This window comes from Myxocyprinus asiaticus, chromosome 9 (assembly GCF_019703515.2).
Source record: "Myxocyprinus asiaticus isolate MX2 ecotype Aquarium Trade chromosome 9, UBuf_Myxa_2, whole genome shotgun sequence".
NCBI classification, from domain to species: domain Eukaryota; kingdom Metazoa; phylum Chordata; class Actinopteri; order Cypriniformes; family Catostomidae; genus Myxocyprinus; species Myxocyprinus asiaticus.
In genome coordinates this window covers 23,792,873-23,809,366 of record NC_059352.1, presented here as the reverse complement: position 1 = coordinate 23,809,366, position 16,494 = coordinate 23,792,873, and the positions used below count along the sequence as shown (strand labels likewise).

The window sequence follows — 16,494 nt, the reverse complement described above, 5'->3', positions numbered from 1 at the left end:
CTTTATAGTCATATTATTATTCATAAGCAGAAGCTTCAAGTGCCACCCATTATTTCATAAACATGATGCGATTTTATGTACATAAAAATGCCAGTGACTTCATATTACGCATGACTTATGGAAGTGGAAACGGATGCATTTCACACTTTAGGCAAAACCGATAGTTTCCTGAAAAAGAGCCCTCTATTGTGCACACAGGAAATGAATCACGTTGGGAAAACTCCAACACACAATCCCAACTGCAAAATACTGTGAAGTACTGTCTGAGTCCCATAAAAAGTTGATGCTTCTAAAAAAAAAAACCTGAAGAACTGCATCCAAATAGACAAAAATAATACTTAAAACATCTCAGCTTTTCACTCTTTTAATATTAATGGCTGGATATTAGCAGTTGTTATGCGGATGAGTGACATTTGAGGCGTAAAAGATTACGTGCGTTTATTTTTCTACTTTTACGGTACGTTTTTCTCTCAAACCCCGCCCTGTATTACTCACCTATTATGGTTACTACGGCTTTATGAACGACTTCTCAACCGTCCAATCACAGACGTCTTATGAGTATCCTACTCTCTACTCCTGCCGCAGGGGGCGGGACTTATTGGAATACGGGCGGCTGGAGCGCTGGAGTTTTTTCGAGCACCCAGCGGCTATAGTCATGGCTGAGCGCCGCGCCTTTGCCCAGAAAATCAGCAGGTAAGGATATCTAACACATTTTAAAACCAAAACTTCATTGCAATTTTTTTTTTTTTTTATTTATTTATTTTTAACACTTGTTCACCCTGAGCCATGCAGTCATTCACTGGCTGCTGCCTGATGCAGTTGGTAAGCGTGCCACTCTTTCCCAAATAAGGCCTAGGCTTTGAGTTAGCTGGAGCAGACGATGAGTTATAGGCTCTGTCTCAAAACCAAGTGAGCTGCCAACCTAGACAGCATACTTGGACGTCAAATGCGCTTTCGAAATGCTGCCGAGGTTGGTAGCTCACTATATTTTGACACAAATCCATCGAGATGCCCGAGTGACCCACCCTAAGCTGCAAGACAGCAGTATGATGCCTTTGTGCCTCAATGCATTCAAATTAGTCTTTGTCGTTGGGTTTATAATTCATAGATGCGCCTTTTGTTTAGTCCATGTAGAGATTTAATGATGCAGACGGCCTGGATTGGGGCAGTCAATGAAATGCAGTGTTTGGGGTTTGTAAGTCGGTGGCTAGACATACTGACACATCGGCATGATCGTGAAATGTTGTTATGCAGTCAGTGCACAGAGCGTGCTTAGAATCGTAAATGTACAGTGCATTCTGGATTTGGGGTTTGAATACAAGCATAATGATTGACAAACTCTGGTGTGGAACAAAGTGATTGAGACTTAAAAATATGCATGCATTAAGAATGTTTTGTGTAAATGTAAACAATGACTTTAAGCCTGGAGATCGCCAATGCAAATTATGGAGAAGTGTATTACTTCTGATCTACGATCTAACACCACAAAGTGACAATTATCGAGATATTATTTTTTTATTTTTTATTTTTTTATTTATTTTTTAATGCATTTAGGCTATGGTTGGATTGATGTAGTAGTTTTGCAGCTATTATACATCTATTTTTTTACCCCCAGCCATTTCAGACTGAGATCCAGAACAATGTTAAATAGAATGCATGATTAAAACACAAGAAGATACTTTAACCATTGTTGGCACTCTTTCATGTTATGTGATAGATGTTTAGTTGCTTTGTCATCACATTTGATTTACTCCAATTTTGGCTAGTGGCCCATACTATGGGGAATAGAGCCATGTGTTATCATAATAGACTATAATTAAGTCTCATCATTGGATTACAAAAGAATCTCTTTTAAATGGAGATTTATTTATTTATTTATTTATTTTTTTGGGATGTGAAGTCACAGATTAGACCTCACATGTATTTAAAAAAAGAAATGACCTTTTAGTCTCCCCTGTGGTTGCTATGCACTTCTTGGCATTTCCCAGATGCTTGAATGCCTTTGCCTTGTCTTGTCAATGATGTGAATGTAATAGGATGAATGCATCAGTTAAAGAGAGACTTGGTGGCACCTGCTGCACTGATTCTAATCGCTATTTCTTACATAACCTGATTGAGAAATCATATGCTGAAGAAATTGCACACTGTTTTGTTTTATTCATTGAGGTAAAAGACAGGAAAGCTAATAACCACAGTACAGGATACAGAAGGCCACAGAAAAGACCATTATAAATGGTTGTAATTTAAGGTAATTTCTGTTTTCACAGTCAAATCAAAACTGAAAGCACTACTGACAATGCAACTATTTTTTTTTTCATCGAATCACTTGATATCTTAAAGTTCCTCTTGTAAATCACAGAAATTGTTTCTCACAGCCCTGTTTACTTAAATGAACAATCACTGAAAGACATTTTCAGAGAAGATGTGAAGTATGCACTGAAAGTCATGATAGTAGGTACCCAATGCCTTGGTAAACAACACATATGTAGTCTAATCATCTGCTAGCTCTTCAGGAATGTCCAGCCTAAATAAAGGTCCCTCCAGAATCAACAAGGGCACTAGGGATGGGTTGTTGTTTCAGTGCACGTCATCCTCCAATGATTAGAGGAGTATTCTGATTTGAGGTTCTGAATAAATCATTATTTTTATTTTCTTTACATCATTTTACATGGAACCTTCATGATGCCCCATGATGGTTTTTTTCCCTTCCCAAACCAACACTATGCTAAACAGGCATTCTGATAATGCTGTAAATTAGACTTTTACTGCTGACCTGCAGAACATTGGTTTGAATCAAAGCTTGAAAGTTTAATTTCTGCTCGTACCTTGCAGACCTAAAATCTCTTACCTTAAAATAAAACATAAGTTACAATCCTATGTTTTTCCCCAATAGTAATGACTCTTCATCATTAACCTATTGGAAGTCACAGCAGCAGGGTCTTAGAGTATTTTAACGAGCTTGCCTAGTCACACAACATATTACTCTTATTTGTGTGTGCTATTTGACTATTCCTGGGTCAAAAAATAAAATAAAATATCCTAGGGTTTTATTTTTCTGCAAATTCCTTTTTTTATTCTGTTTTTGTTTTTTTAATTCCATGTTTTAATGTTTAATTCAATTTTAAAGGGTGTGTAATCAAATTAATCCATAAAACTTGAATCAAATGGAAATAGAACAATTAATTTTCAACATTACATTACGTTATTTTTATCAAATGAAGTGCTTCTATACAGATCCTCAAAGCATAATGCAAATCACAACATTGGTGTAATTTTTTTTTAACAAATAAAGTGCTCTGCAAAAGATAAACAATTTAAAATATTGAGATACATGAAAACATTGATGAAAACTTAGTCAGAAGTCAGTACAACAGCACTCTTATGAGAATGCTATTGCTTAAATGTAATTATTATTGATTTATTGTTATTACCATTATTATTGTTATTACATTGAATATTATTTTGCTATACATTAGTAATACATTTCTGTTGTGTCAGAATTTCTTACATTTTTCTTTCAGTCAACTTCTATTTAGTGCACAGGTCTATGGCGTAGTACGATTAAACTGCGAAATGCTACAGTTTAATAATGTATTTTTAAATCTTAAGATTTAGCTGTTTATCTAGCAGATGTTTTTGTCTAATGTGACTTACATATAAGAATAAATTATATAAGAAAAAGTAAAAGACATATAAGAAAAAAGAATTACAAGATTTTTGCTGTATCTAAAATATTATAGTGCCATACTGCATGTACATTTTAAGAAGTATGCAGTATACTGTTGACGGTATACATATTTTCTATATGCATGGAATATCTGGATGACTTATATATGATACAGCAGAGCACACTCTGTGGGAAAATGTATGCCACAATGCAATGCACTTGACTTGACCCTCCATTGAAAAAACTGTGGAAAAGCAAGTTACAACATCTAAAATATACACTCTCATATACACTATATTGCCAAAAGTATTCGCTCATCTGCCTTTAGACGCATATGAATTTAAGTGACATCCCATTCTTAATCCATAGGGTTTAATATGACGTCGGCCCACCCTTTGCAGCTGTAACAGCTTCAACTCTTCTGGGAAGGCTTTCCACAAGGTTTAGGAGTGTGTTTATGGGAATTTTTGACCATTCTTCCAGAAGCGCATTTGTGAGGTCAGACACTGATGTTGGACGAGAAGACCTGGCTCGCAGTCTTCGCTCTAATTCATCACAAAGGTGCTCTATCGGGTTGAGGTCAGGACTCTGTGCAGGCCAGTCAATTTCTTCAACACCAAACTCGCTCATCCATGTCTTTATGGACCTTGCTTTGTGCACTGGTGCGCAGTCATGTTGGAACAGGAAGGGGCCATCCCCAAACTGTTCCCACAAAGTTGGGAGCATGGAATTGTCCAAAATCTCTTGGTATGCTGAAGCATTCAGAGTTCCTTTCACTGGAACTAAGGGGCCAAGCCCAGCTCCTGAAAAACAACCCCACACCATAATCCCCCCTCCACCAAACTTCACAGTTGGCACAATGCAGTCAGACAAGTACCGTTCTCCTGGCAACCGCCAAACGCAGACCCGTCCACCAGATTGCCAGATGGAGAAGCGTGATTCGTCACTCCAGAGAACGCGTCTCCACTGCTCTAGAGTCCAGTGGCGGCGTGCTTTACACCACTGCATCTGACGCTTTGCATTGCACTTGGTGATGTATGGCTTGGATGCAGCTGCTCGGCCATGGAAACCCATTCCTTGAAGCTCTCTACGCACTGTTCTTGAGCTAATCTGAAGGCCACATGAACTTTGGAGGTCTGTAGCGATTGACTCTGCAGAAAGTTGGCGCACTATGCACCTCAGCATCCGCTGACCCCGCTCTGTCATTTTACGTGGCCTACCACTTCGTGGCTGAGTTGCTGTCATTCCCAATCGCTTCCACTTTGTTATAATACCACTGACAGTTGACTGTGGAATATTTAGTAGCGAGGAAATTTCACGACTGGACTTGTTGCACAGGTGGCATCCTATCACAGTACCACGCTGGAATTCACTGAGCTCCTGAGAGCGGCCCATTCTTTCACAAATGTTTGTAGAAGCAGTCTGCATGCCTAGGTGCTTCATTTTATACACATGTGGCCATGGAAGTGATTGGAACACCTGAATTCAATTATTTGGATGGGTGAGCGAATACTTTTGGCAATATAGTGTACATAAATGTAAATTATGTATGATTGAAAATAAAATCTTGATGTTGAACCATGAAAGCGCATGGACATGTTATTTGACAACTACTAAGCACTATACATAAGGCAGTACGCTATTATTCCATTCTGAACATAGTCTTTGTTTTGTGCTTTTCTTAATGCGAGATGACTGTCAGGTCATGGGATCCTTGTCTGGCCTGCCTATATGCATTACACCAGAGGTTTTCAAACTGGGGTCTGGAGACCCTCAGTGGGCCTCAAGGGGGTGCCATGAGGTCCGCGAACAAATTTAGAGAGAAAAAAAATAGTAAAAAGTAAAAAAAAAAAAAAAATGCATTATTTGAAATGATAAATATTGCATTCTGAAAACATTGGATTGATCAGAAGTATTTTATTCTATTGACAGTCATAGTTTTAAACCATCAGAAATAAAAACAAATCTGAATATAATTTCATATATTATTAAAAAACATTTCTTATTTGTAAGAAATAATTGTTGTACTTCACTATTCTCTTTAAAGCTGCTTTGAAACAATATTTATGATGAAAAGTGCTATATTAATAAATTAGATTTTAATTGAAATTGTTTTTCTTCATTTTAAATTAAAAATTTAATTAAAAGAAAGTACATTTACATTACTATAATAAAAACAAGACTGCCAAATTAAAATGTAAATAATTATTTTGCTTTAGTACAATGGCACTATAAAAGCCAGTTGTTATATCATGCTAACACTTTTTTCACACAGAGGGTGCCTCGCAAGGTGATTATCATATTTGGGGGTCCTTGACATCATAAAGTTTTAAAACCCCTGCATTATACTATCCATGCTCTCAGACACATAGAGACTCACACACATCCATGCACTCATGCTTGATTGACTCCCTCTCTCTCTCTCTTTATTCTTCAGGACTGTAGCAGCTGAGGTCAGGAAGCAGATTCATGGTCAATATGGAGGCTCTCCTCAGCTTCTCAAAAACCTTAGTGTGGGTGGCAATGCAACTAGCAACACTGTAAGTACTACATTTTAAGGAGAATTTGCATTTTCTCTATTAGATCTGAGTAATTGACATTTGAGATGTTAGTTACAAAAAATGTGCTATAAAAAAAAGTCACCATATGCCACTATAACCTCAGGATAATGCAACCTTTTTCACATTCTCTTTCTCACTGTTCCTTTTGGATATCTCCCTACAGATTCCCCTGACAGAGGCTGTAGAGCCAGTGGATTTTGAAGAGTATTTGATCACACATCCATCCATTATTGAGTCAGGACCTCTGAGAGATCTGATTGAGTTTCCTCCAGATGACATTGAAGTGATATACACGGCAAGAGATTGCCGGACCCTTGGCCAGGCTGTACCCGAGGAGGGGTGAGTGTGTGTTTAGTGTAGATTGGTTTCATAGACTTGAGGCAGTCTCCTTGAATCAAAAATATACTTAATACAAGAGGTATTATTTAATATAATGGAATCAGTGCAGGTAATCTATGTGTTTTCATTGCTTGTGTGTGTTTCACACACTGCCCTTTCTGTTTCTTAGTGGAAATCATAACATATGCACATTAGTTGGTGCATTTATCCTCCGCTTCATGGTATTAATATTTTCTTCTCCAGGACAATTTATTTAGATTACTACACTAAACTGTATCTACTCTACTCATATCTTTCTGTAGAGTGTTTTTCTGTGTTTCCATCCATGTATTGTTATGCACATTTTGGGATATCGCTTAAAAACAGCTGGAATGAAACGCCAAGATGCGAATAAAATCTCCAAAATACGCATAAAATACGTAGACGCTTGCTTGAGGTGGATACATTTTTTATTCGATAAGAAGAAATGAGCATAAACTATGATGGAAACACATTTACTGAATAAACTCCTATTGAATTTATTAGGAATACAAGATGTGCATAAAAAATTTCATATGACTGAATAATTAATTCATAACTGGACTAAACTGCGGGCCAGTAGAGCTGTTCAGCCGTGTCGTCAATTTGTAGGTGAACCCGGAAATCTAATTCGCCATGGGTTCCCTCTGGATTTTTGTATGGGTTTTTATAATGGGGTTTTTGAACTTATGAGAAAAATAAGGTCTGTGGTAACCATTACTTGATGATACGTGGACATTTGTTCTACAACATAAATTACTCACATTCATACCTCAGACATGAATTTTGAAGCCGTATTAAATAAAATACGTTTTTTTTTTTTTTTTAAACGCAAGGCGGCTTCAAATCTCACGTTTGAGGTATGACTGTGTGTTATTTTTGTTGTAGAACAAAACGTCCATGGTTCGTCAAGTAATGTTTACCACAGACCTTATTTTACTCATAAGTTTAAAAACCCATAGGAAAATCCAGAGGGAACCCATTGCGAATTCTCTGCTGGGTTTTTGGACTACTATTATCGCATCTAAAATATTGCTCTGGTTATCCTGAAATAATGGTGTGCTGAAAAAAAGAGTTTGCAGAGCAAATAAGGTGAATACAAACTTGAACTGTGCTGAAGAGCAGGTTTATTGACACTTTTGAAAAATATATTATATATCCACATGGCAAAGGAGGAGGAACGCACACATACAGTGCTCCCAGAACTGTGTGCCTTTGTCGCTCCCAGACATGAGACAAAGTTCTTCTAGACTGTTTTTGTCTGCGTGCTCTAAACCATGAGTATTTCATTAATAAATGAGTCACAGTGGCTACAATGTTTCCGGAAGTGAAGATTTTGTTCTTTTGAATACATGGGATGGAAATGCAGCTTTATTCGCACATTGTTTTTGCGATATTATGGTTTTTCGCATATATTAAATTTGCAACATGGATGGAAACATAGCTATTGTCAGTGTTCGCTAAACAGAATTTGAAGTAAATTGAACTGTTGTAAAGCCACTTGCTTTCCACTTCATTTAGCATAGGTCAGAAAAGTTTTGGGTTTTTTTGCATAAAAATGATTTTGTAGATATGTCTTGATTATAGACCATATAGAGTTTTTTTTTTTTTTTTTTGACTTTGTTCTTCTAATAGTAGGTAACCAATTTTTCTCTCTTTCATGATTGCTTTTAATTTTGTCTAGAGATCTGTGCAATTCCTCAAAGCTGTCAATACTTTCTTGTCATTGCATTCTTTTGGTGCGCAGACATATTGATTAAGCATATTTGTGTTCCTCTTAAATAATTTTACAGTGACAGTGACTCACACGTCAGAGACTGCATCCGATCTTACACTGAGGACTGGGCTGTCGTTAACCGCAAGTATGACATTCAGAGAGTTTTAAATGCTTTACTACATTTCCTCCTGGTCTCTGTTTGCTCTTTTCATTCAGAATCCATTCAGGCTTTCATTTTTACATGTGGTTAAAGGTATAGTTCACCCAAAAAATTTAAATTCTCATCATTTACTCACACTCATGCCATCCTAGATGTGTATGACTTTCTTTCTTCAGCAGGACACAAACAATGATTTTTAAAGAATATTTCAGCTCTGTTGGTCCTTACAATGCAAGTGAATGGTGAACAGACCTTTGAAGCTCCAAAAATCACATAAAGGCCACATAAAAGTAACCCATAAGACTCCAGTGGTTTAATATATGTCTTCTGAAGCAATGCAATCGTTTTGGGTGAGAAACAGATAAATTTTTAAGTTCCACTTTCACTTTCAAAATGTAAAAGAATGTGAAAGTTAAAAAGGACTTAAATATTGATCTGTTTCTCACCCACACTTATCATAACGCTTCTGAAGATATGGATTTAACCACTGGAGTCTTATGGATTTTATGTGGCCTTTACGTGATTTTTGGAGCTTCAAAGGTCTGGTCACCATTTACTTGTATTGTAAGGACCAACAGAGCTGAGACATTCTTCTAAAAATCTTTGTTTGTGTTTAGCAGAAGAAAGAAAGTAATACACATCTGGGATGGCATGAGGTGAGTAAATGATGAGAGAATTTTCATTTTTGGGTGAACTATCTCTTTAAGCTCCTAGTTTGCTTTTTTACCTTTTACTTTATGCATTTCAGGTTTTATTATAACTATGAAATTAAATTAAATGTGAAATAGCTGTTCACTTATTGATTTGGGGGAGTCTGCAAAATAGAATTTTGTATTATATGGAGCAAAGTGAACTACACACTATTCGGTAGCTGAAAGCATAAATGAACACGAAAAGGGCAAAAGGGCAGGATATGTGTAGAACTTTGTGTATGGTGAGTATTTCAGTTCTGCAAACTTTATGGGGAGTTCTGCGGATGAAATTGCTGTGTGAAGAAATCCTAGGATTACCTTGGTAAATTTCTCTAATGCTCATGGTGCTTTTACATGTTAATTTTGACTGGGGCTTTTAAATACAGGGCATACAGGCCATAACTGAAATATTTTGGATGCACAGGTACCACAAATTGGGCACTGCGTTTAACCCCAATACTTTGGATAAGCAGAAGGAGAGGCAGAGAGGTTTACCAAAACAGGTTTTTGAGTCTGATGAGTTACCAGATCACAGCAACTATCAGGACGATCAGGTAAAACTCTTGATTGTTCTGCAGTTATGTGTTATCGTATGATTTTTTCTAAGCCTTGTAGCACAATACCCCTGTATGCCTTGGAGTTCCTCTCTGAATATAACTGAGAACTGTATTGTGTTTTGCAGGATGATCTGAAGCGGAGGTCCATGTCAATAGATGATACTCCACGTGGTAGCTGGGCCTGCAGTATATTTGACCTGAAGAACTCTCAGCCTGATGCTCTGCTGCCTCACCTTTTGGATCGAGTACCCAACGAAGAGATCGATCGGCACAATGAGGACCTTCGCAAATCCAATCGTCATCGAGAACTCTTTGCACTGCATCCTGCTTTGGATGAGGTACAGGATGACTTTTGCTTTTAGTGGTTTATGTAGATTAGATGTTTTTGAATGCTTAATTGTCAGCAAAGAGTACTATGGTTCAGTCAAGTTCAGACTATTCAAGATGTCCGTACTCTTTTTGCATCAGTCGTTATTTTTTCCACCTGTAGGAAGAGCCGATTGAGCGCCACTGTGTGCCTGATGTTCCTAAAGAGCATTTTGGCCAGAGGCTTCTTGTCAAGTGTTTGTCCTTGAAGTAAGTGGGGAACAACCTTTTCGTGTACTGAAATGTAATAGTAATGGCTGCAATTTTGCTGACTTGCTTCTGTCTCCCTTTTAAGGTTTGAGATAGAAATTGAGCCAATATTTGCAAGTTTGGCCTTATATGATGTCAAAGAAAAGAAAAAGGTGAGCTTGTGTGCATTGGGAGCACACAAAACATTCTGTAGAAATCTAGCATAGTACCAAATCAATCCAAAATAATACAAGTAATTTACTGCTTGAATAAAAATTTCATTAAAAGGCTAATGTGAGGTTTGAGTGTGTAGAGCATGTACATTTTCATTGTATTATGCTTCCATACACTATTTCTAATTACATTATATGTGGCCCCTATTACAGGTGGTTTAGGATTTCTTAAATAAAAATAGCTTTTGTCACTGTAGTTGCGACTGAAAATAACAGCAGAGCTAATAATGCATGCAGATTCTTGTAAATTACATAAACTTGCATGACACTAGAATTATTATTATTATTTTTTTAAATAGCAGGAATTTTAAAATTGGATGGAAATTCTGTTTCCCCACAGATTTCCAAAACCAAAGGAAGCAAATATTATAGTTAATAATGTTGCATTTTACCCTTTTGGGAAAATCCCATGACAGCCTTGGCTGGTTTGAACACTAGAGGGTAGTAGTCACCTGTTCAGTTGCTAGTTGTGCCTCTGCACGATTACCTACCATACATTTTCATTCTCTTGTCTTCATCCTCAGATATCAGAGAACTTTTACTTTGACTTAAACTCAGAGCAAACGAAGGCCATGCTGCGGCCACACATCCCATCTGCTGCTATTTCTACCCTGGCCCGCTCTGCCGTATTCTCCATCACCTACCCTTCCCAAGATGTCTTCCTCGTCATCAAGGCTGGTTACCTTATTTAACATCTTTCTTCTAACAACCTCCTGTCTAAGACATTGTCTTTTTTATGGTAGTTGAATGCTTGATGATTATTGCAGTTGTTTTTAATTATTTATTGGTTGATTACATTGTTGATTTTGAGTAGTGTTGACCGAAAGCGTGCTATAGCAGTGCATTAATCAGTGTCATCTGGACTGTGTTTGCTTGCAGCTTGAGAAGGTGCTACAACAGGGAGATATTGGAGAGTGTGCAGAGCCTTACATGGTCTTCAAAGAGTCTGATGCTGCCAAAGTAAGACCTGCCATCAGCTCTACTAGTGATCTACCCAAATGGGTTTTTATCCATTTTAGAGAGCAGGTTGATAGATGACGATATAATGCATAAATATAAAAAATATGTGAACCCTTTGGAATTACCTGCGTTTATCTATAAATGTATCTTAAAATCTTGTTTGATATTCATCTATGTTACAATAATGAACAAACTCAATCTGTTTTAACTAATAACACACAAATTATTGTTTTGTTCTTGTACATATTGAATACATCAAACATTCACAGTATAGGTTGGGAAAAAGTATGTGAACCCCTAGGCTAATGACTTCAACAAAAGCTAATTAGAGTCAGGAGTTGGCAAACCTTGTCATCTGCTGACGTGGACCATGCCTCGCAAAAAAGAGATCTCAGAAGACCTAAGATCAAGAATTGTTGCTTTGCATAAAGCTGGAAAGTGTTACAAAGTTATCTTGAAGAGCTTAGATATTCATCTGTCCAAAGTTAGATAAATTGTCTATAAATGGAGATGATTTAGTATTGCAGCTACTCTCCCTAGAAGTGGCCATCTAGCAAAGATGACTCAAAAGGCACACAGCAGAATGCTCAATGAGGTAAAAAAAGAAAAGAAAGGTAAGGATTTGAAAGAATCACTGGAACTGGTCAACATCTCTGCTCATGAGTCTACTATTCAGAAAACTTTAAACAGGCATGGTGTCCATGACAGAACACCATGCAGGAAGCAGCTGCTTTCCAACAAAAACATTGCTGCATGCCTGAAGTTTGCCAAAGACCACCTTTACACTCCACAACACTACTGGGAAAATGTTTTGTGGACTGACGAAACTAAGGTTGAATTATTTGGGAAAAACACGCAGCACTATGTATGGTGATAAAAGGGCACTGCATGCCAACCTGAAAATATCATCCCAACGTTGAAGTACGGTGGAGGGAGCATCTTGATTTGGGGCTGCTTTGCTGCCTCGGGGCATGGACCGCTTGCCATCACTGAGGGAAAAATGTGTTCCCAAGTTTATCAAGATATCCCACAGGATAATGTCAGGTTGGCTGTGCACCAGCTGAAACTCAGTAGAAGTTGGGTAATGCAGCAGGACAATTACCCTAAACATTGAAGGAAATCCACTACAGAATGGCTTAAATAAAAAAAGAAAATCCTCCTTTTGGAGGAGCCCAGACCTTAACCCTATCAAGTTGCTGTGGAATGACCTCAGGAGAGCCATTCACACCAGATATCCTAAGCCCGTACCCGACCCGACATAAAGACTGCGATCTGAACCGTACCCGCATTCAATTAAATCAACTACTTCAGGTAGGCAAATTGTTTATTTGCTCATGTCACACAAGCAAACATTGGACACTCTGAGTTGGAGCATTTAATTAAAACAGACACTTAGCCTAACGTTGTGGTGACAATTAACAGAAAAAAAGATGGGAAAGGAGAACATTATTTGACATTTAAAAAAATAGCCATTGCTATCTGACCCGCAGACCCGCCTGTGCCTATTGATTCCCGACCTGCACCACAAATGGCAATGTAAATATTTTTCCACCCATTACATCAAATATTATCGATTCACTCGTCGGTTACCCGCCCATGTGCAGTACTCTGAATACCGGAAATGCTTGGTTGATGTCATTGCTGCCAAAAGAGGGTCGACCAGTTATTAAATCCAAGGGTACACCTATTTTTTTCCACAGCACTATGAATGTTTAATTCGATGTGTTCAATAAAGACATGGAAGATTATAATTGTTTGTGTGTTGTTAGCTTAAGCACATTGTGTTTGTTTGTACTTGTGACTTTGATGAAAATGAGATTGCATTTTATGGCCAATTAATGCAGAAAACCAGCTAATTCCAAAGGATTTGCATATACACCAATCAGCCACAACATTAAAACCACCTGCCTAATATTGTGTAGGTCCCCCTCGTGCCGCCAAAACAGCACCAACCCGCATCTCAGAATAGCATTCTGAGATGCTATTCTTCTCACCACAAGTGTACAGAGCAGTTATCTGAGTTACCGTAGACTTTGTCAGTTCGAACCAGTCTGGCCATTCTCTGTTGACCTCTCTCATCAACAAGGCATTATCATCCATAGAACTGCCACTCACTGGATGTTTTTTGGTTTTGGCACCATTCTGAGTAAATTCAAGAATTCAACAGCTCCCCGACGCCTGCCGGCGTTGGTTGCTGGCTGAAGAGGAGGGCAACACAGACGACATCATCAGCATCATGGTGCTGGAGCAGTTAGTCTTCCGGCTACCGAAGGGGACAGCGGAGTGGGTCCAGTGCCACCGTCCGGTGTCGCAAGAGGAGACGATCCAGTTGGCTGACTATATAGTAGCATATCCGGGGGGCTGGCGAGCCCTTTTCTCTCTCGCTCCCACTGCCCTCCCCCTCATCCCGTTCCTGTTCCCCGGAAACGGGGAATTCCTTTATCAAAACCTGTTCCCCGGTCCCATGGGCCATTCATCCTTCTGGCTTCCCCTAACACTCTCTGCTTTCCCCCACAGGCGGGTAAATCCACTGCCGTGGGTGTGGGGGTGAAGTCTGGGCCACCAGATTCACCAAAGCTTTGTTCAATCCGAGGCTTTGGGTACAAGGTGGCGGGTGAAGGTAAGGTGAGTGACTGTCATCATTCAATTTCGAGGACAAAAGCACAGTGTCGAGGCTGTGGATAGTCCCCGCCTCACACATCTACTAATCTTGGTTACGAATTGGCCGGCATTTACCACTTTATTGAGGGAAATTTGTGTAGATGGGTCCTGTAACAAAATGTGTCGTTGTGTGGTTTGTAATTCACTGGCAGGGGAGGCAGAGCCAGGACCATCTACGTCAGCTCCGCGTCAGGAAGACATAAGGGAGGGGCAAGTCTCGACTTCCCCAGCCCTTAGAGGATTCCCTGCAGGGGATTTCCCTCTGGAGCAGATGTGAGACGAGACCCTCAGAGACACCTTAGATCAAGTGAAAGTGATTGATGGTCAACGCCTCCAGCCATTGCACTTGCATATCCGTGTTTTTCAATGATCTAGAATCGGTTGTATCGAGTGATACAGCACACTCAGACAAAGGAAGATACAACCCAATTATTAATCCTGAAGAGCCGTCTGGAATTCCAGACGGCACATCATAATCCGATGGTGGGCCACTTAGGGCAAGAAAAGACACTGAACCGTCTAATGGCCCGTTTCTATTGACCGGGAATTCATGGGGATGTTTGCAGATGGTGTGCGGCATGCCATGAATGTCAGCTGGTGAATCCGCCAGCCACCCCAAGAGTGCCATTGCGGCCCCTTCCGTTGATCGAGGTCCCCTTCGAACGAATTGGTATGGACCTCATCGGGCCATTAGAGCAGACAGCACATGGGCATCGCTTTGTGTTGGTTCCGGTGGACTACGCAATGCGATATCCGGTATCAGGTAATCTCAGCACGTAATGTTGCGGAGGCACTCTTCAGAATAATCTCCCGAGTGGGGATTCCGAAAGAAATCCTCACTGATCAAAGCACTATGTTTATGTCACACACACACTATGCGTACTGTACGAATTATTGGGGATTAAATCGCATCATCCCCAAAAGGATGGCTTGGTCGAATGATTTAATCAGACACTAAAAAATATGATTCATAAGTTTGTGCATGAAGACGCTCAAAATTGGGACAAGTGGCTCGAGCCCCTATTATTTGCAGTTTGAGAGGTCCCGCGAGCCTCCATGGGGTTCTCCCCATTTTAATTATTGTACGGGCATCGACTGCATGGAATGGTCAACGTTCTACGGGAAAATTGGTGGAGGGACCTTCAAACGGCAAAAACGAAATTCAATACGTTCTTGACCTAAGAGCAAAACTCTACACACTGGGGCAATTAACACAGGAGAATTTGCACCAGGCTCAAGAATGTCAAAGCCGGCTGTATAATAGGGGTACTCGGCTACGGGAATTTGCACTGGGAGATAAAGTTCTTGTATTACTCCCCACATCTAGCTCTAAATTACTCGGCAATTGACAAGGGCCCTTTGAGGTCACACGGTGAGTCTGGGAAATTGATTATGAGGCTAAATGAATGGATAGAGGCAGAGCACATCAGATTTACCACCTCAATCTCCTAAAACCATGGAGAGAGGCAGTCCCCGTGACTTTAGCAACGGTGGTTTCGGAGAGGGAGGAGCTCGGACCTGAGGTGAACTTAAAAACCACCAATCGAGTCACCCCAGTTACTTGCGGAGACCACCTCTCACTATCACAAGTCACGGAGGTTGCCAGGTTGCAAAGAGAATTCTCTTCCCGGTCGTATGAATCTCATAGAGCAGTGGTTCTCAACCTTTTTGACTCCAAGTCCCCCCATTGTTGGAGAAAATATTTGAAGGACCCCCATGTAGGCTATTAGATATTTATAAGATATTTCTATTATAAGATATTTCCTTAACTTGTGATTCTAGAACTGTATAGTCTTCATAAAAAGCAAGCTGTTGAAGGGAGTTATTAAATTTTTAGCATTTTCAGGAAGTTGAATTATAATTATTATATAAAAATTATAATAATCTATAATATTTTAAATAATTGTAAGAGATCTTGAGGCCCCCCTGGAAGTGTGCTGAGGCCTCCTAGTGGGTCCCGACCCCCTGATTGAGAGCTACTGTCATACAGCACCATATCGAAACAACCCCAGGGGTAGTGGTACACAGTCGTCCCTACCGATTACCCAAACACAAAAAATGTGGTTCGAGAAGAATTAAAGGCCATGCTGGATATGGGGGTAATAGAAGAGTCCCACAGTGACTAGGCCAGCCGGGTGGTGTTGGTTCCGAAGAGTGACGGCTCGGTCCGGTTCTGTGTGGATTATAGAAAAGTACATGCGGTGTCTAATTTTGATGTGTACCCGATGCCTCGGATTGATGAACTGCTCGATCGGCTGGCGTGGCTCGCTTTTATTCAACACTGGATTTGACAAAGGGATATTTGCAGTCAGATCCCCTTAACTCCCATGTCCGGTGAAAAACTGCATTTTCCACACAGTTTGGCTTACACCAA

The 16,494-nt window shown here is 39.5% G+C and overlaps 1 protein-coding gene across 14 annotated transcripts in view; it reads left to right on the top strand.

Moving 5' to 3' along the window:
* The first annotated feature begins 595 nt into the window (after positions 1–595).
* LOC127445810 (dedicator of cytokinesis protein 7-like) overlaps positions 596–16,494 on the top strand; it is an 89,265-nt gene continuing 73,366 nt past the window's right edge. For all 14 annotated transcript variants that reach the window (XM_051706155.1, XM_051706156.1, XM_051706152.1 and 11 more), the window contains exons 1-10: positions 596–693; positions 6,105–6,207; positions 6,392–6,567; positions 8,379–8,447; positions 9,579–9,708; positions 9,837–10,049; positions 10,202–10,287; positions 10,373–10,439; positions 11,024–11,173; positions 11,379–11,459. In XM_051706155.1, the coding sequence (XP_051562115.1) occupies positions 656–693; positions 6,105–6,207; positions 6,392–6,567; positions 8,379–8,447; positions 9,579–9,708; positions 9,837–10,049; positions 10,202–10,287; positions 10,373–10,439; positions 11,024–11,173; positions 11,379–11,459 (1,113 nt within the window). In that variant the 5' untranslated portion in view covers positions 596–655. The remainder of the gene's footprint in view (positions 694–6,104; positions 6,208–6,391; positions 6,568–8,378; positions 8,448–9,578; positions 9,709–9,836; positions 10,050–10,201; positions 10,288–10,372; positions 10,440–11,023; positions 11,174–11,378; positions 11,460–16,494) is intronic.